General features: G+C 38.6%; 2 protein-coding genes across 3 annotated transcripts in view; both read left to right on the top strand.

The window, feature by feature from the left end:
* The window catches only part of LOC144634826 (uncharacterized), a 56,487-nt gene that overhangs the window by 12,883 nt on the left and 21,375 nt on the right, over nt 1–22,229 (top strand). Inside the window, exons 2-3 of one of the 2 annotated variants that reach the window (XM_078493862.1) lie at nt 7,993–8,873; nt 10,754–10,793. In XM_078493862.1, coding sequence (XP_078349988.1) covers nt 8,027–8,873; nt 10,754–10,793 — 887 coding nt within the window. In that variant the 5' untranslated portion in view covers nt 7,993–8,026. The remainder of the gene's footprint in view (nt 1–7,992; nt 8,874–10,753; nt 10,794–22,229) is intronic. The other variant, XM_078493861.1, reaches the window with a different exon arrangement.
* Nucleotides 11,710–14,523, top strand: LOC144635555 (uncharacterized). Its single transcript, XM_078494650.1, has 3 exons — nt 11,710–11,757; nt 12,699–12,884; nt 14,183–14,523. The coding sequence occupies exons 1-3, from the start codon at nt 11,710–11,712 to the stop codon at nt 14,426–14,428; spliced, it is 480 nt and encodes a 159-aa protein (XP_078350776.1). The 3' UTR covers nt 14,429–14,523.

Raw genomic sequence — 22,229 nt, forward strand, 5'->3', positions numbered from 1 at the left:
TTTCGGACCCCACGAAATCGTTTTTAATTTCAAAGCTGTTGACCGCCCATCGGCGGGCTAACCCACAGCTAGATATCCGCCTTCCAATAACTCGTTCTGTTTTACCGCATAGCCTCGTTCGGTCCTTGGAGTTTACCAGTCCCTCCGCTTACAAACGTCTTTTATATTCAGCAATGTTTTTATCCGCCTTTTACGGATTTTTTCGCGTCGGGGAACTAGCGTCCAAGAGTGCGCGTGACGGAGCTCCCGTGGTGCACTTTGATCAACTCACGTTTTTATTCGAAGCCGGTGCACCAGTTGTAGCTAAGATAACTATCAGACAATATAAGCATAACCAGTCTCAAAGACCTTTTGATGTCCTTATCAAACGGGCAACATCCCAACCGTTTTGCCCAGTTAACACATTACTTCAATTTTGCACTCTTCGAGGTCGCGCTCCTGGTCCTTTGTTTTGCATGCCAGACCTTTCACCAATTTCTGTCAGAGACTTCAATCAACAACTTCGCACATCGTTATCTTTTTGTGGTCTCGACACGTCTCGTTATAAAGCTCACGGGTTCAGAATCGGGGCAGCTAGCCATGCGGCGTCAAATGGTCTTTCAGACGCTCAGATACGCCATCTTGGACGCTGGAAATCTGACGCTTTTAAATCTTATATTCGCCCAGAAGAAATTTTTACGGCGTAACGTGCCATTTTTTAGGGGGCACGATTTGTATACAGTGTAGTTTTCTTACAGCATAATATTTCACAACTCAAGTGGTTCAGACATGGGCTGTCACTAATCCGTGTGGAATGTTAATCTTGTAAGAGTATCGGTAATTGAATTTCTCGACTCAAGTGGTTCAGACATGGGCTGTCACTAATCCGTCTAGAATGTTAATCTTGTAAGAGTATCGGTAATTGTATTTCTCGACTCGAGTGGTTCAGACATGGGCTGTCACTCATCCGTCTATAATGTTAATCTTGTAAGAGTATCGGTAACTGTATTCCACGACTTGAGTGGTTCAGACATGGGCTGTCACTCATCCGTCTGGAATGGCTATATATATGGTAAGACTATCGGTATTAGCGTCTTCAAGTGTTCACGATAATAATTGTTTTCTTTTTCTTGAGCTGTTCAGACGTGGGCTGCAGCTATTTCGCTTATGGTTCTTAGTGACTCGAGATTTTTAATTTGATTTTAATTTGCATTTTAGGCTTATTAACCTCTCGTTTATTAGAGCGTTGCGTTCCAGGCATGGGCTGGCGCATTTATTGTTGTTCTTTTTATGTCATGTACGGGTTTAATAGGGTCAAGTTGACCTTCTTGTGTTGTGTGCAAGACTTGGGCTGGCGCATTTATGACGACCTACGGATATGGTCTGATTATTTGTTTTGCGTTTCAGACCTTTGCACGCGTTGTTTTTCTTTTTCTTTTTCTTTCGTTCTTGCCAATAGCGCTGGTGGGGCTGCCACATCGGTGTGGCTTTTTGGCCCCTTAGGCCCCACCTTGTTAGTTCTGTTGACAAGCAAATCAATTTTTATAAATCATCGGGATTTTTGTTGAGTAATAAACAGCCACGCACCGTGGCCATTTTACTTCCAACGAAGTGTTTTATTCATTGCGTTCTATCGATTAATTTCTCCACGCCATTGGCAGGATGAATAAAGTTTCGAGTTAAAGGCGCTGCATAAAACTATTTCTTGTTTTACTTTATATTATTTGTTTTTCAATTTTGTGAATAGGCTACAAACTTTTCCTTTAATATTTATTTTCTTCACTTTTTTTTGCACTGCCCTTGTGCTAAATTTAACTTATGCAAATTTGTGACAATTGATGTCGTGCGTGCTTACATTACGGCAGGAATAGTTTTGCTCTTTGCGTTTCGTGTTGTTTCGTTCTGTGAAACGGCAGGATTTTGTTCCTTCTCGGCAATTTTAGGTGGTAAGTGCGGAATTAGTCGTGGACATACAGATTGTATAGCCCTAAATGATTGTGACGGCGATATCAGTTTGCATTCAGCAAATCACCACCTGTCAAGAGAAAATACATGTGAAAGGGATCTAATACTGGCAAGAGCAGGTCTTTTAGAACTCACTGAAGAACAGATTAAGAATATGATGGTTTGTCCAGCCCATCGTTTTACAACAAATACTTAGCCTTTACGCTTATATATATCCTATGAGCAAGCTACAGGAAATTCACCAGCCCTACGGAAAACTAACTAAGTGGGAAATAAAGCAGGCACGCTCTCATGCCAAACTACATGGGCCTGGTACTATCCCTGAAGCTACGCTAAAGCATCGTGTACGGCTTGATATGGGAAAAGTCGAACACTTCGTAGAATTCACAAACAGGCCCTACTTTTATCAAGACGTTTCGTACGGTAGCAAGATACTAACCCTAGACAGTGGTGACAAAATAGAAATGCCAAACGTTGTCAGAACGGTGACCAGATCTACAATGATTGAACAATATTTGGAATACTGCAAAGAACAATGTTATGAGCCACTCAGTAGATCTACGTTGTTTAAAATCTTGGAGGTTCGAAAGGCGTCTCAGCGTAAATCGCTCCAGGGCTTGGACAATACTGCTGCCGATGGCGCAGCGGGATTTGAGACCCTCGACAAACTGTTAGAAACCCTAGAGAAAGGAGGAAAGGAAAAGCAGTGGTGCCTTGAAGCTCGTCAAAAGCTCAGAGATGCTAAACGCTATCTCAAAACTGAATTCCGAGTGAACTGCCAACCAAATAATTCTACGTACGCTGACCACTGCAGGAATTTTGCACTAAGTGATCTGGTAGAACCCGAATTCCAAAAGTCCTGTTCACATCAGCACTTATCCACTTGCGATGACTGCCAAGGGCTAAATAAAGTGCTTCAGGAACTTCGACTTGAGATCGAAGGTCCATCCTGGACGCCAGTTAATTCAGAACAACGAGAAGATTTACTGTACGACTGACCGCGCAAAGTCAGATATCTTGCTATGGAAAGCGCACATTGTCCGCTCAATAAACCAGGAAGAGGCGAAGCAAGATTTACTGAAAACAGCCGACGCGACGTCCGCCATTATTATAATGGACTGGGCCATGAAATTTCTTCAACTGAAATATCGTGAGAAGCAGTCCGAATGGTTCGGAAAACGAGGGCTCAGCTGGCATATATCCACCGTCATAACCAAAATGTCAGCACTGGTAAGGTTGAGCTGCAATCATATGCTCACATCCTTGATTCCTGCCAGCAGGATTGGTATGCAGTCTGCTCGATCATCGAGAACACACTGAAGGCAAAGAAGGAACATCCTCACGTAACGCAGGTGAACTTTAGAAGTGACGAAGCAGGCTGTTACTACAACAACTTTCTCGTGGCGGCCGTAAGAGATGCTGGGAACCAGGCTGGTATCACCGTCACACGGTACGACTTTTCCGAGCCACAATACGGGAAAGATGTCTGTGATAGGATCCTTTGCCCGATGAAGTCAGCTATCCGACGCTATTGCAACGAGGGACACGATGTTCTTTCTGCAAAGGACATGCGTACAGCGCTTTCCCAACGTCCTGTCCGAGGCACAACTGCCAGTGTTTGCTCTGTGAATGAGTCTCAAAAGACACTTGAAGTAAAAAAGACAGATCATTTCAGCAGATATCATAACTTTCAATTTGAATCAAATGGAATTAGGATCTGGAGAGCTTATGGTGTAGGGCAAGGGAGGCTCATTCCCTACCAAGACATCATCGTAAAGCCTCAGGGTCCTACAGATCTTGTTATAGATGTCGACTTTTTCCCAGTCAAGGAAGCACGAATCCATAACGCCACATTAACTGATGGTGAGGAAACCAGCGGTCTTTTCTCTTGCACTGAGCCTGGGTGTCTGATGGTCTTCAAAAAAGTCAGTGAGCTTGAGAATCATCTTGATGTTGGCGAGCACCGCCAAATGCGCGGAGGGTCCGAAACGGTGTATGACAAACTCAGAAGAGACTGGGCCGAGAAATTCCTTAATGTTGACAACAACGAGGGAAGTAGCAGGGCACCGGTAGCATATTGCGATGAGCGAGGAGACGAATTTGAATATCAAGCTCCTAGTTTTTGCAGTGACTTACAGTTTGGCTGGGCTCTACACAAGGCGCGAAATCAAGGTGTGCAATTTCCTGATGATGTTAAACAATACCTAACGAGGAAATTCGACCTTGGAGAGAGAACCGGCAACAAGGCAGATCCCGGAAAAGTGGCTGCAGACATGAGAACTGCAAGAAGACCAGATGGTTTGCGGATATTTGACAGAAAAGACTGGCTAACGAAGAGTCAAGTACAGGGTTTTTTCGAGACTAGCGGCCACACGAAGAAAGCAGGGGAACCAAGAGTTACAGATGGAGGATGTGTACGTAGAGTAGGAAGAGGAAGAAAGGCGTGAAGTGCTAGAGAGCGTCGCCGCTGAACTCAGTCCCAGGCATCCAATCTGCTATGATTCTTACTGCCTGTGTGACCTGGCACGAGACGAGAGTCTTGACAGTTTCAGTGTAGTTATGCTCAAGGAGATATTAAGATATTTTGAGATTCCCTTTGGTTCACGAGATCGGAAATAAAATCTAGTAGTGAACTTGTCCTCATTCTTGGAAGAATGTGACTGTCGCCAATAGGAAAAAACGTTCAAATGCTATCTATTCAATTCGCGGATGCGTTTGGCTGTTGTTCAAACTTTTAATAGTTTTCTGTGAACCGAGAAAATAAAAATAGTTTAAAGCCGTGTATTACTGTTAATGTAGGAAAGGATTAAAAGTCGTCCTTTTTTGTTGCTGAGTGAAATTAGTTAGACTATCCACTTTAGGGACCGGTCATTATTTATCAGGGGTGGAGGGCCCACGAAATTGTGGAAAAAGTGGGCTAATAAATCATGACCCTCCCCCAAACTGGAGCCAAGAATTGTGACCCTCCCCAAATTGGAGTCTATTAAGGGTGCCCGCGGGTAATTCCAGGAGCGGGGTAGACTTGCCACAAGTCGACCTCACGAGTTTTCACGGCGAAGCGGCCGTGCGAGCGACGAAGTCGCGAGATCGAGTGACGAAGTCGCGAGAGGTCCCGGCGCGCCATAATAAACAAGACGAAGGACTTTATTGAAAGTCTAGGAGCGGAGGTGCTATTTTAAAAATCGAATTTTGGGCATGGAAAGTTAAACCGATTTTTCTTATTTTTTGGTAGTCAAAATGACAAACTAGAACTATAAAATAAACGAAATAAATGAACAGGAATTATCAGCATTTATAAAATTACTCTATTTTTATTATTAATACTATTTTTCTAAACGCAAAGATAGCTTTTTTATTAATGTCAATAAGTTGAAATTATCCAAAAATTCATTTGAGCAAGTTTCAATGAAATCGGCTGGGTAGAAATCGCTGCACAGTTGACTGTTATAGATTTTAGCTTCGCCAGTTGTTACAACAACGCTTGAGTAATGTGTTTTCGATTGCATTGACAGGTCCCTTACTTCCCTTCTTTTTCGATTCGCCATCGATGTAAGCCTTACAGTATCTTTTAATAAAAGTGGAAGCAGAGAGAAAGAAACTAGACACCCAATTCTTTTTTTCTTTTTTGGGGGGTCAATTTTACCAGAATTGAAATCAACTTTGTTTTGATACGCCGCGACGTGTAAACCTGCTACAAATTTGCATAAATTGAATTCAGCGAAGACTGAGAAGTATTTGATGACGGCATATGGGCTATTTTCAAAAGTCGAAACCAATGATAGAAGTCGTTTTGCTTTGCCAACGTAACAATTTACGAAATGAAGTTTGAAGGGAGGGCAAAATATTAATGTACGTGACATCCTAAAAATAACTTTGAATTTCCAGCGTGTTAGCCGATTGAAATCTACATTCCCTGCAAAGATTTTCGCCGTAGTAAGTCGATGTAAATTCGCCGTACATAATTTTTTAAGGCACTTTATACTATGAATAAAACTTCTCGTTGTTAAAAATCTCGTTGTCAAAATGCTGCGGGAAGGGTTTTTTCATAGTTCATTCCTTATGATATCCAACTGATCACGGAAACGTCTTTTTCGAAGCTTTCCGGTGAAACTAAAGACAACTCACACCAGAGCCGCTCATGATTTAACCTTCTTTAATAATTCTTATTTTTGGGACGATATTTGATAAATTTAGGATTGTCCATGCCTTATTCCGAGCAGAAAGCTAGTTTCGAAAATATTTGCTCCCTCGGACAACTGTTTTATGTGGGAAAGATAGGAAACACAATAGTAAGAAATTGCGTGACGCGTATTACGACCGTTAAAAATAGGCTTTGTTGATAAAACTCCTAAAATTCGAAAAGCTTAGTGCCCAAAACTTTTTTTCTTGTTTCTAGTACACCAACCCTAGTACTAATCGTGGATAGTATCCAGGGCTCTAGATCGCGTTATACTTTTGAGAAAAACCTCTTTAACCAACAGTATGTTTGCGTGATTTTTGCGATGGCTCTTTATGGGGTGTTTTAAAAAAATCATAATTAATTTTTGTTAAGTCCGATTTCAAATGTTTTACCATGAACTAATAGACAAGACATAAAGTAAAATGATATACAAGTTTTATTTTATTTGAGTTAAAGCGTAATTTTTCAGCGCGTTGAGCGCGACGCCTAAATTTGACTCGAAACAGGATGATTTTTTCGGTTTTTGACCGTTCTCAGCAATCATCGCCAAAAATATTGACAAATAACACTACAAGCCAAAATATTGCTATTTTTGTTTATCATATGGATCAATTGTCTTGCACAGAAAATTTGAAGGAATTCTGTTTTGGGCCGAAAATCGAGTGGTCGGTTCTTACACGGACGCCCACTTAAGGTCGCGGGGGATACCTACAGCATGAATAAATTCATGAAGCGAAATTTCGCTAGACCTGCATCTTTTAAAACGCTTATTTCTCCGCTGTTATGGGTGCGATTTCTCAAATTTTACAGAGACATAAAGAAATGATGAAAGATTATGTACGTCATCTTTTATTTGGTGAATTGGACTTTACGGCGATGTTATAGCCTTGTTAGTGCCAAATTGGGAGGAACATGATTTTGTGGCAGAGTTTGCGGAACGAGTAGGAGACAGCACACTCTGATCTTGTCAAAAACTAATCAGTCAATATCTCTAGAGTGTCATAATAGAAGCGGATTTTTTAATTTAAAATTTGCCAGAAAGTAATGGCGGTTTAAATGCGCAAATTTTAATTGAATGCCTTCTACCTCTTTCTAAAAGCGCTCTTTTAAAATTCCGCTTCTGTTATGACACACTACAGTATTCATAGTTTACCTATCTGCAGTGGCAAGTCATGAAGGGATTATCTTCCTACCCATGGTATTATACACATAGTCCCAAATGCAAATTAGCTTAGCTGTCCACTTGTATGTATACCTACCCCCGAAGGCACGAAATAGTGCTTTTTTCGGGGCGTGGCCAGGGGCACCCCCCCCCCCCCCATGTACTTCTAAGAGTTGAGTGGAATGTATTGCGTTTTTTTTTTTAAATAAAACAATTTTTAGTTCGTGTTACAAATTTCTTCAGTTTTCTAGGCTGGCTTGTTAATTATTTTCTAATTTTACCCATACTAATATGATCAACCCATTGTTTTCTTACAGAATACTGGCAAAAGTAGGGTCAAAGTAAATAGTAGTATACACAAACATTAAAAAGAACATTTACTATGTAACACTAGGGTTCGATGAATTATGCTATGAGTTGCGCTACGCGTTGATGCTACGATCTTGAATCCAGTTACTCCATGGACAATCTTTTTATTATGAGGACAGGGCATTAAATGTCATGCACCCTTCTGTTTAGGTGCTTTGGCAAGATGTTGGCGCGACAGGTCGCGGTGTGCGGTCTGTTACACGCGAGAATTTGGCGCGCATTTAAACTTGGACAAGCAACAAGAGATAGAAAACGTTGCATTGCTTGAATAACGCAAATATGAAGCACCTTACTTATGATAATCCTAATTGAGTTCTCTCTCGTTTTTCCACTTCAGGATACGTTGATGTTATCAAGTTGCCCGACTCTCCATGAAACACAACAAAACAATGGCCGGTCTAAAGCTTATACACGTCGTCTGGTTTACCGTTTGCTTTGGTGTAGCACTAATGCTGTGCCTCCTGCATTTAACGAATGTGATAAACATTAGCACGCCTCTCGCTGCTGTTGTTTCCTTAAAACAAGTCGCCAGATATCCATTTGGTAAACAAGACCATTGCCAGATACACTCTTTAATTAACACAATGACGAGACCAGCTAATTCTAACAAAGATCAAGATGAACACGTTAGTCAAATGGCGCATATTTCGTGTAGTTTGCAAGACTTCAGACACGAGTGGCTACGTCAGCGCCGAGCACGCGTAGACTGGATGAATATTATAAGGCCGTGTGCTGACCAAATGGCCTGGGGTTCAGTTAAGGATAACTGGGGCAAAAAAAATAGAAGCAATGCAGCAACAAGTGACGTCAAATTCAAAGATATCAGGCCGGCTGGAGAGTTCAGCAAGATTTTCATCCAATCAAAAACCTCAGATAATCGAACAAAGGTGATTGGTGGAGACACTTGGAGAGTTTACTTACGTGGCCCATCAAGCGTTGCGGCCACTGTTTTTGATCACAATAACGGAACTTACGAAGCTCTATTTCTCATCACGGAGCCTGGTGTCTATCAGCTGATGGTTTACCTTGATTATAGTCTTTGTGATGGCTTCAGAGACCCGCCACATGACTGGTTCATTAAGGGAAACGATCAAGGGGAAGGCCAGGAAGATGGGATTCTAGGACCCTTAGATGAATACTTGGTGAAACAGCCCTTCAAGAATGGACTGTCCTTGAATATATCCATAGCTAAAGCCCGGCTAAATATGTCTCTTTTAGGTAAGTAAAAGTCGGTGTCACAAGAACAACCTTTAGATTGGACTACGAGTACGAGATTGAGTACGAGTACGAGTTTTCAAACCAAATTCGTTTGTCTCCTATAATCACTTGCAACACCAATCTTATCCCTAACGTTTATTTATGTGTTATTCAGCAACGGGGAAGAGTTAAAGTTCGGGAGATACAATTGTGTCGACATTCCAAAGTCGTTCTCGTACTCGTAGTCCAGTCTCAACGTCGCTAATAAATTTCTTCGACTTCAAAAACTTGCTACCATGACGGGTCATTGGACTTGGATTTAAATCTTATCGGGGGTGGAAGAGGAATAATGAATAAGTCACTTCCAATAATTCCTCTTCCACCCCCGAAAATCTTACACTTCTTTCTAGTCAAACTGAATGCTGTAATAATGATTCGGAATATCATTTAAAGCCCATAATTTGTAGAAACTAACTGGATATAATACATACTAACTCGTGTGGCTTAAATGGGATAGTTGATGTTATTTTGTCATATTACAGTTAGGTTACTATTGTTAGCGGCTACTAATTTTAGTGATTTTTTTTTTCTGAGCAAGATTTAGCGTCTATAATTTAGCGATTTTCCCAAAATATTTAGAAAATAGAGATATCGTGTAAACCAGTTTCTTGATGAACATATAATTATAACTTAGATGAACATAATTGCTAAGTAAAAGAACAAATTCAGTTGAAACGAAGAAAAAAAGTTAAAGGTACCCATTTTTTAAAGACCATGTCTAATGGTCCTTAATTTTGTTTCTTTAGGGGTGGGAAGGGGGGAGGGAAGGCTTAAATGTAACCAGTAATAAATTTGGCCGAAACAAATTTTAGCGAGTACTAAAGCAGTTCACCCAATAAGGAAGGGAGATGTGGTATTTACCACATAAAATGACAAAGATGTTTCGATAATTTTAAAAAGTCTCTTAAAAGGTACCAGAATCCATCTTGTGTGTGGCTAAAGTTTATGTTTTTTTAGGGAAGCATTACTTCAAAAACATATTGTCGATGAGAGATGATTAACAAGAGACAATGAAATTATTAAATGTAAATTTCATTTATTGACAACTTATTCATGTGTAGACGGTGCCATAATAATTATGTAAAGCAGTTAGGGGGCTGGCCTGGTATGGAGGCCCTGGTTCTAGCCCTCTATCTAGTCATTCCTCCTTCAACCCTGCTGGAATATTCCTCATTTGAAATTCATCTGAGGACTTGAGCCACTGCCAAATTGCTTCTGGTACATGCAATTGTTTCTGTTTTAAAAACGAATACGTAAAATGTAGCTACGAGCATGACAACTTTAATTATACGCTAAAATTCAGCTAAGCTTACTGGAAAATCAGACTGAATGAACGTTAACTTAAAAAAAATTGAACTCAAATCAAACAGAACTATTTTGTTAATAAATGATACTTTATTCATTCACAATACATTAGTTACATTAATAACAGGACTTACCTTTTGTGATTTACTTAAAGAACTACATCACTTCCTTACAATATACTCCTCACTTGCAATATTTAATTTACTATAAGTACATTAATTTCCTTTATATATTTCCCACTTACAATATTTACTTACAATACATTACCTACAATATATTTCTCGCATAGCCCTGAAGATAATAACAATCACCAAGCTGAAACCTTCGTTCTATTGAGTTGTTTTAAAAATTACTGATCGTAATTCATTTTAGTTTTGGAAGTTAAAACAACCTTTGTAACTTGCGCAGTAATGAACATAAAAAAAAATTCCAGTTTCGTAAGAAAGGAGTTAGTAAGTGGCATATTTTTAGCTTTAAGCCAAATGATACTTATTGGTGAAGATGTTACTAAATATATTTAACTTTTTTTTCTGCAGACAAACTTGAGGGCCTGGATACTTGTTCCCATAACTGCAGGTTTTTATGGGATGGATTCGGTCAATGGAAAAAAAAAGTGGAGGCCACATCTTGAAGGTTAGAACTGTTTAAGTATTGACACTTTTAGCAGAGGCCCCGTTGGGAACGTCGGACAAAACCCGTCAATGTTCTCGTATCCTCAGTATGGTGACCTGTCATAATCCAGTCGAAAGGGTTCAATATCTCACCTGAAAGTGTTTATCATTAAAATAAGTGCTATAGAAGATTTTTTTTTTTTTAAACAAAACACGATATTTTAAGCAATTTTTGAAAAAGTTCAAATTTGCCGCCATTTTGGCCTACCGTTCGTCTTAATCTTTTGTCGGTTTCAAAGGGCTCTTCCACGACGACATTTTTTTAAATAGTACAAGACAATAAAATGCACAATGATAGCTCCAAAGGATGATAGCTCCAAAAGTGCGGAAAACAGTCAACTCTCTCTAAGACGGACACCTTCGGGACCGGCCGCAGCTGTCCGTCTTAGAGAGGTGTCCGCTCTGTAGAGAGTCGAGGTAACACGAGACCAGTAATTCTGAGATAATAAAGCTAAACCTTTGCACAATGCAACAAACCTTTGCTAACTGCAACAATACTAAAACAATAAAAGGACCGTATTTGCTTGTTAAAGGAAAAATTGAGAGCTTCTACGCAAACTGTACAACTTTAAGTAGAAAACGACCTCTTTAGTGCCCATACACGTAAGCAGAAAAGTAATGTTTTTAGTTAGTAACGGCTTGGTATACACGTATCCCTAGGTCGCTGACTTACTTTGCTTTAGGTCAATACGAAGTTTGGAATATTTTCACTAATAAAAAAATGATAAAAAACACTTCTCAAGTGTCCGTTAATGATTTCAAAGTGTCCGTTGTCCGTCTTAGAGAGGTGTCCGTCTTATAGGGAATTTGGTTACGGTAAAATGCCTGAAAAACGGCAGGGACCTCCACCAGGTGTCCGTCCTATGGATGTGTCCGTCTTATAGAGGTGTCCGTTAAGAGAGAGTTGACTGTAGTACTCAAAATGAATACTTAAAACAATAGTTATACGGTTATATAAATCTATGAGCCAGGCACAGGATGTGATCCAAGGACAATTCCTTACGGCGTTTTAGCAAGGGGATACTTGTTTCTAGGACGTGCCATGTGAATAACTTTATGACATTAGGGCATTTCTGTTAATTACACGAACGTAGATTAGAGCCCCAGGGCCCCGGGAAATTTTTCACTCGTATACTGCGTTCTTACTACCAGGACGCTCCTAACAATGGTGACAGGAGAGCTGGCTATTCAAATACACACATATTCCGGTTATAAGCCCTGGGCTTATACAACTTCGTAAGAGGTTTTGGGTGGGCTTATAAGCGGAGTGGCTTATATCCGGGAGGGCTTATAAGCGGAATAAAAAAAAAACTTTTCGAAACGAGCCACGGAAGTGTTGATCTAAAAGCGTTTATAAGTTAAAAACGCATAATAAAGCAACATTTAGCCCTGTTCAGTACTGTCATCTGGCAGAGGGGGACTTATATCCAGGGGAGGCTTATAATCGGATGCATTTTTTGCTTCCAAGTACATGGGCCTATAACCGGGGGAGGGAGCTTAAGCGCGGGGACTTATAACCGGAATTTTACGGTACATATATTTCTTTTTTTTCTTGTGTAATTGTCAAGAAAGCCTACTTATAGTTTCTTTCTTTTTTTACAACAGAGACTTACACTTGGGCCATGCCGCAAAATTACACAAAGTCCGGAACCTTTTGGATCTACGGTGACTCGCTGAGTCTTCGGCTCTTCAAGTCCGTCCGGTCTCGGTCCTTATGCAAATCTCTCTATAAACAGTGTGAAAATAGTTACATGTGGATTTATCCTGTTACCAAAGAAAGGACTGAACTGAATGATGATCTTGATTTCAGGCCTTCAAAAGTCATCGAAAGCTTATAGATGACTTGATAGTGGTCTTAAAAAAAACGGAAATTAATCCACAAGGCGAGAGAGTTCCAAAGTATAAGGCTAAAATCATTTGGAAATCATCCACTGCCATCTGCAAGGAAAACGCAGAGTCATTAAACAAGACCAGCTTTCGATTCTTTACCACTCAGGTTTGTCACTACAAGTGGGATAGCCTACTAATAGGCCATCACGAAAGTTTATTCTGCACAAAAATTAACCGTGCCAGGCTTTGTGATAGTTAGACTATCAGTCATTAGTATCACTCAACTAGTGGACTAAATGCAAATCCTGCATTTTGATTGGCTACGCCACTAGAGGACTATTAGTAATAGTCATCGAGTAGCAATCAAGCGTGACGCTTTCTTTCGTTTTATTCCCAAATACCGTATTTATTCGATTAAGCGCACTGGGCGCTGATTAAATTTTTGGACCTTGAGAGCGCGCGCTTATTCGGGGTGGGCGCTTATTCGAAGCTGGGCGCTTATTAAATTTTCACTATTTTCAGCAAGTAGTAAGTTTACTTTGCAATAAAACAATTAATAATAACATAACGTAAAGATGTACCAAAGCAGAATTTTGTTCATTGAAAGCTTCTGTAAAATACTAAGAAAAGTCGGTCTTCGGGTAGGTCTCTTAGCTAGGGCTTTCCACAAGTTGCTCGAGATTTCCCAAAAAAGTTGCCCGTAATTTCTCAAAAAGTTGCTCAAAAGTTGCTCCAAAACTCCAAAAAAGTTGCTTCTGATATTAAAAGTTGCTCGGAAGTTGCTCCAAAAAAATCCGAAACGCTGCTTCTAATCAAGATAATTTCGTTAAATATATGCTAATTTCTCTTTGAGGGTTGGATTTCTAAACAAAAAAAAAAGATTTCTAAGCAGTTTTATGCAATTTTACCGCACAAGAAGTATTTAGTAGCCCGCCAAACGAAATTTTTTTTTTTTGGGGGGGGGGGGGGGGGGGGCTCAGCCCCCTCACGATTTAGTGCCGAAAATATCGCGAGAGCAGCGTAAAATTGGTTTGTCAAGATGTTCCGTCTCGTGAGTGAGCTCAAACATCTTCGAAACTTCTTCGGGAAATTTCGTTTATCTTCGGAAAAGTTCGAAAAATGATCAGAAACGTTCGTATGGCCTTCGAACAACAATCAGAGAATCTTCGGAAATCTTCGGTCTAGAAACTGCTCAGAAACAAAATGTTGCTTGAACGGAAAAAAGTTGCTCCAAATTTAAAAACCTGCCGAGTATTTTTGAAACAGTTTTAGTCTCCTCCCCTCCCCCCACGTTCTAAAACACGAGAGGCATATAAGGTCTCTAAAGCTGACTCTGTCCCTGGGGGAATCTTAATGGGGACTCTTCCCCAATGCTTACTTCCCTGATGCAACTATCTAGAAAGAGAGACATTTATTTCATCGGCAAAGCTAAATAACATTATTTTCTCTGTTCTCTCCTTTCAGCGGGTTGCCCTCTTCAGCGCCTACTCCATGTCAGCCATGTGTAAAGCAGGGTTTGACGTCATAGACGTGTATCCGCTGACCGATTCCTATCCATGTAGATGCAGAGATCATGTTCACTACTCTGACCAAGTGTTTGGCATGCTGGAGAGAATGCTTGAGCAGTATAAAGTGCATAACAACAAAGGACCCGAAAGAAATGAACGAAATGGTAAAATAAAGCGATGTATAAGTCAAGAAGAGTTTTGAAAGCGTAAATAGAACATGATCTTGATGGAAGGGAGCAAAGCACTTGCTCCGAGGAAGGGCTAACTCTCGAAACAATAAAAGATTTTTTTCGTTCCCTCAATCCCTCCATGGTCTACAGCATCGCAATGAAAAACTATGCAACTTCTGCAATTGCAACAAAATTGAAGATAACTCACTTTTTGTTAGATTGCCCACCTTATTCTCTGGTACGAGACATATTCTTCTCTAAAATAGAACTCAAACTCCCATTACTACGACTACTACCACGCGATACACTATTATCACATCTTATGAGTTCCACTGACTACAGTGTAAACATTAAGCTAATTTCATTTATCTCGGCATGCTTTGAATTGAGAGACAATCTCGTTACAATGATCACCACTTCGAAAAGTTAAAAGAATAGTTATTGTTAGTAATTCTTTCATTTTGTTATTGTTATGTTTTGTCTACTTTCCTAGATATCTTAGATAATGAAATAATATGTAATTAAATTTAAGTAGCTTTTGCAATACTACCAAATTCCTATGTAGTCATGCAAATACAGCTTGTTGTTGTTGCATCTACTAAGGAGAATTCACCACGTAAGATAGCACCCCTCTTCAGCAGCTAAGATTCCATCCTTCAGTAACGTCAGTGAAGGAGACAGAGATAAGTTCCCCCGCTAAGAATAAATCATCGATTTAGGCGCGCATATTGCGAAGCTGGAACAACAAATAAAATCACTACAACTCGAAAATAAACATGTTTTGAAAAACGTCGACGAACTGCTCACAAAACCAGTTCGCAATAACTTAGGGGATTTCCACATTATCAGACTCTTCTCGCTTGTTGCAGTTTTAAAACACGGGTTTGAATGGCGAGATTATTGTTTATGCCAACAACGTAAAAGAGGATTTAGAATTTTTTTATGTTCCATTTTCAATATTTGTTTATCTATTTACAGTGACCACAATTAGCACAATAGTGCTAAATACATTGACACTTAAATAAAGTGATTTTTTTTTTAATTTTCAACACCAAGTAATGTAGTTGGGTACCAGGGAAACAAACCCGGTATACGTTAAAACTGGTTTTATGATCCTTGTCCGGATGAGGTTTGGGATATTTGGACTTGATTTGGGTCACCAGTTATTGTCATAAAGTTACAATTAATACAAAATGTTTAACAGACAACACACTTTTCGACGTTGATTTAAGGGACTGGGTCACGGATGAGTTAAGTTTATTTAATCAAGTTTTGCCAAATACCCGCTATAAAACTTAATGTTTGCAAAAAAAAAAAAATACTTCTATGGATCTAAATGACAAAAAAATAGCGTCATTGCAACCAATTGTGACTCCCGGGCGTTATAATTTAAACTTACAAGCAAACAAGATATACTTTGAAAACTGTTCGGCCCAACAATATTTCAAAAACCCATATCGCAATCCGTTTTAATCTTACTAAACTTCGTCGTTTTTGGCCATCCGTACCTCCTTTTGTATTTGGTGTGTTATTGAAATGTTTCTTCACTGTTTTAAGTGGTTATTTTTTATATTTCAGCGAATTAGATGGTCATTTCCCATGCCTAAATTTAGCTGAAATCCGTAACACAGTCCCTTTAATATGATTATGCGAGATGTTAGCTGAGTTGCAAGTAAGCCCTTCCGCCACATTATGCTAGTAAAACAGGCATTTTATGCTCCCAGCAATGATTGTTTTTTGTCCCAAACATGCTCTAATTATGCTCATTTTTCAAAGTTTACTCCTTTTATTTGAAAAAATGCTTTGTTTTATAAAAAACATACATACAAAATAGGGCATTTAGTGTGTTTTACGTTAACTGAATTAAGTGAAGCAAATCTTTCTGTTTCTTTTTACACCAATATAATACTTGTTTATGTTTCTCAACGGTTCGTGTAACGCAATTTTCGTGATAGCACTGTGCCCTTTCCGCCTATATATTTACCATCAGTGGATTCCAAACTGAAAGATCGCTCTCGAGGTATTTGTGGAGGTGCTTGCCTATTTTCTGCTTCGCGACCTCCTTCTGTGACCTGCAAGTTATTCCATGAAGATGGCGTGGCTGGCGCTTTCTTGTTTTGATGTTTTAGCAAGGACTGGGTACAACCTCTGAAAATTAACCAAGTCACAACTACAATAGAGAGACAGCAACTATGTGGAGAGCGTGGAGAATTGGAGTTACCTGAAAGTCATTTAGTAGAAGTGTTAGAACACCAAAAGCAAGCAAAGTAACAAAAAGTAGATAACATTGACAACAAACATGAAGATAAAATTGGCGGAAAATTCTAAATTGTGCTTGCAATTATTATTTTTTGATTGAAAATGCCAAAAAATGCTTGTTAAGCCAAATTACGCTGAAAAATGCTAGCATAATTGGGAAAGGCCTAAATATTAGACCCTTATATAAAAAGAACGTTAACTCACCGTGTTGCATCCAGATCTCGGAAGCTTTATTCTACTGGTCCTCTAGTGTATGTAGGAGTTCCTATTGTTAATTTCTGGGGCAAGGGGCATTGTTCCGTTTATTTGTTATATTGCTCTCTCGAAAAGAACGAGCCATTCATGTGAGACCTTGCGACAGCAGCAACCCGATCCCCTTAGGCAGCCAATAACCTAACTAGCCCTCGAGATGTTATCACAAAGTATTAGAAAGAACCCATTTTAGCAAATCCCCACTATCACTTGATTTAAATCAACGTCCTCAAGATAGTACGCTGTACGCCAGTACGCTGTATCGTTGCCAGAGAAAATCAGGTAAGATCAGTTTAAGTCCCAAAGTTAGTTTTCAAATTTGTTTCTTAGCACGGCCTTAACGTGACATATCAGGGCCGACTCAACTGTTAATTAATAATGCGAATCGTGGAAAATGCGAAAACCGATGCGTAATTTAATTATAATTTCAAAAGGTATTTATTAGGTGTCGTTGTTTTCAGTTAAATCAGCTTTCATCGATTTCAGTTTTACTCTAGATCGTTGATAGTGTAACAGAAATTTTCTCTAATATCACCTTGCTCTACCTTTTCTTAAACACGGTTGTTTTTTTAAAGCTCGGAGAAGCTTGTGGGGCCGTGTTTTCCCGATCGAATTAGAATTTGGCAAAAGTTTTTTTTTTCACAGTTGATACTGGAAACTGCGGGAGTAAAATTTTTGACGCTCTCCTTCAGACACAACATACTCAGATGCGAAAATAAGTCTACGTCAGTCGGTAGCTCGCTTCTTTTAAAACCAGTTGGATTGTTATTTTCTTCAGGAGGCCTCTAATCTGGGAATCACAATTACTCTTATACCCGTCTAATTTGTTTGCTCAACAGTTAAAAGAATGTCCGGTAAAATAATTAGACATGACTCGAATTGCCAGGATCTTATAATGATAACACTGACATATAAAAAGAAGCGAAGAGAAAGAAAGCATTCATCTAGTTCTATTTTATAACCTATATGATATGAACATTTATGATCAAGCGGCCACGTTAATTTTGAATTCTTGTAAGACAACCGCCGTTGTCATGGACGGAACCTAAATGAATTTGTAAACTTGGCAGGATGAATACAAAAGATGTCTTTTAATGTAATTTTCTTTCTAAAAAGCAATTGAAAGGAGTCTTAAGGTGGATTTCCACTGACGCGTAAATATTTACGTACGTAAAACGTGCGTCATGAAAAAAATTAGATACGTAGGCAAATTCCACTGTCGCGTGAAAAGTAATAAAAAGCGTTTCTTTTTTACGTGCGTTGAACTTACGTAAATGCCCGCCATCCTGAATTATCAAGTTGGTGAATAAAGTGTGTTACTGGCGGCCATATTGGAGGAGTGAAACAATAAATTGTTTTTCCTTTGGGAAAAAATCATTAACATTTTTATGCAAATATCTTGTTGTTTGACTCTTCCAACATGGCTGCCATGAAAACACTTTGTATCACACGCTAGTAAAAGAAATGCGTGAATATGACCAAGAGGCATTTTATATAAAATACTTCCAAAAGACACCATCTAGTTCGTGTAATATGGTTCTGTAGTCAGTTCTATAGATTATTGCTGGAAATGTTCGGACTTTCTCGATGAGAAGTGCTTCTTCATCTGAATGTTTTCTCATGTAAATCGACGGCGATTTAAAACAAAATGGTTTTCCACATGGTAAGTGGTGTCATGTGACAAAATCCAAAAGCACTTTTTTTATTATTATTCATTTCAGTACACACAAAGAGAAAAAAGAAAGAAAAAAAAAACCCAGAGATACGGTATTAATACTTCTTAAATTACAAGACAACATGGATGTTAAAATACAATACAGTGACATTATTTACAGTAGAATTACTTAATACATTACCAGCGGTATCTGGCGTCGATACATAATTACATAAAATAAACTTATATACTTGGAGCGGAATTACATTAACAGCAGCGGTTAACACTAGTATTTACAGTATTTATTTATTTATTTTTTTTATTTTTTTTACAACCATTGATTTATTGACAATGTTTTTAAAATTCTAACGCAAAAATTACTACGTTCTAAGAGGTAGCTTAAAGTATCACCTACGTCATTAAGAGTGACTTTTACGAACGGCCGAGCAAGAATTTGATTTCCTGGCAGAAATTGGAAAATAGATTTTTCTTCGTTTTTTGCTCATTATTAGCTGTAAAGTAGATAAGAAACCTGATGTAGTTTGTTTCCCCTAGAGGTCTTCTAATTTTAAGAAAACAAAGAAAGTCGATTTCGGTGGTCGAAGTCACAAATTTCCTAACTTTTAAACCCGAAATTAGCTATTATGAACACTACTCGCGTTCGCTTACAAAACCGCGCAGAGAAATTTGGTCACTTCCTATCAACATAAAAACTCTTTTTCTTTCGCTAGAATATAATTTCAGGGCTTTAGCGCAACTCTTCCAACTGAAAAAAATGAACTGACGAGGAATGCTTTTTACGATAACAAAAATTTGAATAAAATAGTAATTTTCAACGGCAGTATTTAGCATGTGGTATAACATTAATTTTTTTCAATTTTTGCTCAAACGTGCATACAGATATTCTTATTAAACATACCTGAGAATTGGCTCGGGTTATTGGAAAGATTCTCACTTAGAGGGCATCAAACTTCGGCAAATTTTCACAGCATGACCGTAAACTGTGTAAATACTTCTAATTGCCAAACGCCACGATAATGAATGTTTAACCCCAAATGCTCGTCTTTCCTTCTTCTTGCCGAATGTTCCATTGCAAAATTCCCTTTTCAACGAAAGAGTGAGATAAAAAAGCCAACCTGGGTCAATTAAGGTCCATTTTGATCGCAAAACCTCTTCGCCATTTTGCCACAAGATTAGATTTTGTGACTTACGTGACATAATACACGTGACATGAAACACGATATTGTGACGTAAGTGAGTCTGCGCAGTAAGAGCCCTGGGGTCGAGAATGTCACGGAGTTAAAATAACGCAAAACAATTCTCCAGCACCGCCAACGCAGTTTGAGGAAGCAAATTGATCGTTCTGGAGTTCTGTACACACTTTCGTCAAGAGAAAAGAACCACGATAAAGGAAAATTGCTAAGGATGAAGATGCAAAAGGAATTTCGCGCTTAACAGTTGCTTTGCTGTATTTTGGAGCCAAGAAATGTTTAGCTGTCAGTTAGGCTATTTTGATCGATATCACAACATTTTGTGCGACTACGATGCATTGGTAAATATGCTGCCTTCAACAACCCGAGCCAATTCTCAGGTATGTCTTAGATAAACATTTACATGTGTGTTTAAACGACAATTGAGAAAATTTGGTGTTATACCACATATTAAATAATTCCGTTGAAAACTGCCGTTTAATTCGATTTTCTAGTATCGTGAAAAGTATTCCCCACCTTTTTAATTATTTCAGTTCGAAGAGTTTTGCTTAAGCCCTGAAATTATATTTTAGCGAATGGAAAAGAGTGTCTCTGTTGATAGAAAGCATCCAAAGTTGTCAATGTGGCTTTGTTTGTGAACGCGACGAGAGTTAACGATAGCGAATTTCGGGTTGAAAATTGTGTCACTTTGAGGCTCCGATCACGAAAACTGACTTTGGTTTTTTTCTCGAAATTAGAAGACTTCTGGGGGGAACAAAATACATCAGGTTTCTTATCTACCTAAAAGCTATTAATGAGCAAAAAAATGAAGGAATTTGATTTTTCAATTTTCTGCCAGTGCAAGCGCGTTTTTTATTTAAAGTCCTTCTTAAAATAAGAATACATACATAAAAAATAAAGAAAGACAAAAAAGGGAGTATTTACCACACAGTATTCTTCTTATGACTAACAGTAAGAGTAGTGGGGAGGGCTGGAGAACAGCGTTGATAACTGCTCAAAATAGCTTTTCAATTTGATATTTAAAAGTGAGTTTCCTAATATACTCTTTCGTGTTTATTTCTTTTTTGAGTAGTTTTTGTGTATATAGATAATATTTGGCAAACAGAAGTGTAAAATTAAATTTCCTTAACAATTTAAACGAGCCTTGAGAGCAATTGCTTGATTTTTTCCCGAACAGTATTTCTACGGGGCTTGGCGAGAAGGTGGTGTCATTTTCTTTGTTAAACCACTTGATAACCTCCGAATAGAACTGAATTGACCAGCGGCAGTTTAAGAAAGTGTGACTTATTGAGTCAGGTTCTTGGCAAAATAAACAAAACATGTCGTCTTCTATACCGAAGAAAAAAAGCTCTTTTTTGGTCACCACTATTCTATGAATAAGTTTGAAATAAAATTCTCTCATTTTGTTTTCTTTGCAAACATTTTTAACACGGCTGAAAAGATCATCTAGTCTAAATTCTTCCGAATGTAAGTCTCGAGACCATTTCACTTCAGCTTTTATCTCTTGATTGTCTTTGTTAATTAGGAGCCAGTTGTAATCTTTGTTTTTCATTTTGAGTAGGTCTATTACAGTATTGGGCGAGAGTTGGAAAGCATCTACGGCTAGAAAGGTGCTCTTGCCTAGAGGTTTTTCCCTTGCCTTTTTGACTAAATGTTTTGGGATTGCTGAGACAACTTGCATATAAGTTAGAAAATTGCATTTAAGCTCGTATCTTCGGACAAATTCCGGATAAGTAAAAAAATTGCCATTTTCTTTTAAAAAATCCTGTATGAGAAAAATTTCTTTTTGGAACCAGTCTTTGTAAAATATGGTTTGGTTTTCAATAAAAATGTCTTTGTTGTTGAATAATACTAGTTCTTGCCCGTTCATACATTTGTGGACTGCAGACCTATAAAATAGAGGTAACTTGGTACCTTTCAGAAGTTTTTCATTGTAGTTGCATCTTAACAAAAAGTTAAGACCGCCATATTTGTTCAAGAAGTAGTTAGGGATCACCTTCCAGGATTCGTCCCATGACTGCTCATTTTTTAACAGTCTTGAGATCCATGCTAGTTTAAGTGATTTGACCATAACCTCAATACTGGGTGCACGCAGACCTCCATTCTTACAGTCGAGGGCCATTACTTTACGTTTTATTTTATCTTGCTTTTTTTTCCAAATAAACCTAAAGATAAGAGAGTTAATATCTTTGATACATTCAGGGGGTGTGTCAAGAATCGAAATGGAGTGCACCAGTTGTGAAATTCCGAGACTTTTAGATATAAGACTTCTTCCGAATAAAGTAAGACTCCTGGACTGCCAAAGATCGAGAATAGTACTTAACTTGTCGATTTTCGCTTTAAAATTCTTTCTCTCGTTTTGTTTTTGATGGTAAGATATAAATATTCCTAACGCTCTAATTGGATCTTTTGGCCACTGGAATTCAAAAGGCTCATCGTCGATGTCTCTCCATGGCC

This window comes from Oculina patagonica, chromosome 13 (genome assembly GCF_052425735.1).
Source record: "Oculina patagonica isolate OP01 chromosome 13, crgOcupat, whole genome shotgun sequence".
NCBI classification, from domain to species: Eukaryota; Metazoa; Cnidaria; class Anthozoa; order Scleractinia; family Oculinidae; genus Oculina; species Oculina patagonica.

Bases quoted from the DNA above. Each gene is read 5' to 3' on its own strand.
- LOC144635555 (XM_078494650.1), top strand. From the start codon at position 11,710: ATGCCTGAAAAACGGCAGGGACCTCCACCAGGTGTCCGTCCTATGGAT. The intron at 11,758-12,698 runs GTGTCCGTCTTA...TCTTGATTTCAG, and splicing joins CAGGTGTCCGTCCTATGGAT to GCCTTCAAAAGTCATCGAAA. The intron at 12,885-14,182 runs GTTTGTCACTAC...CTCTCCTTTCAG, and splicing joins TTCGATTCTTTACCACTCAG to CGGGTTGCCCTCTTCAGCGC.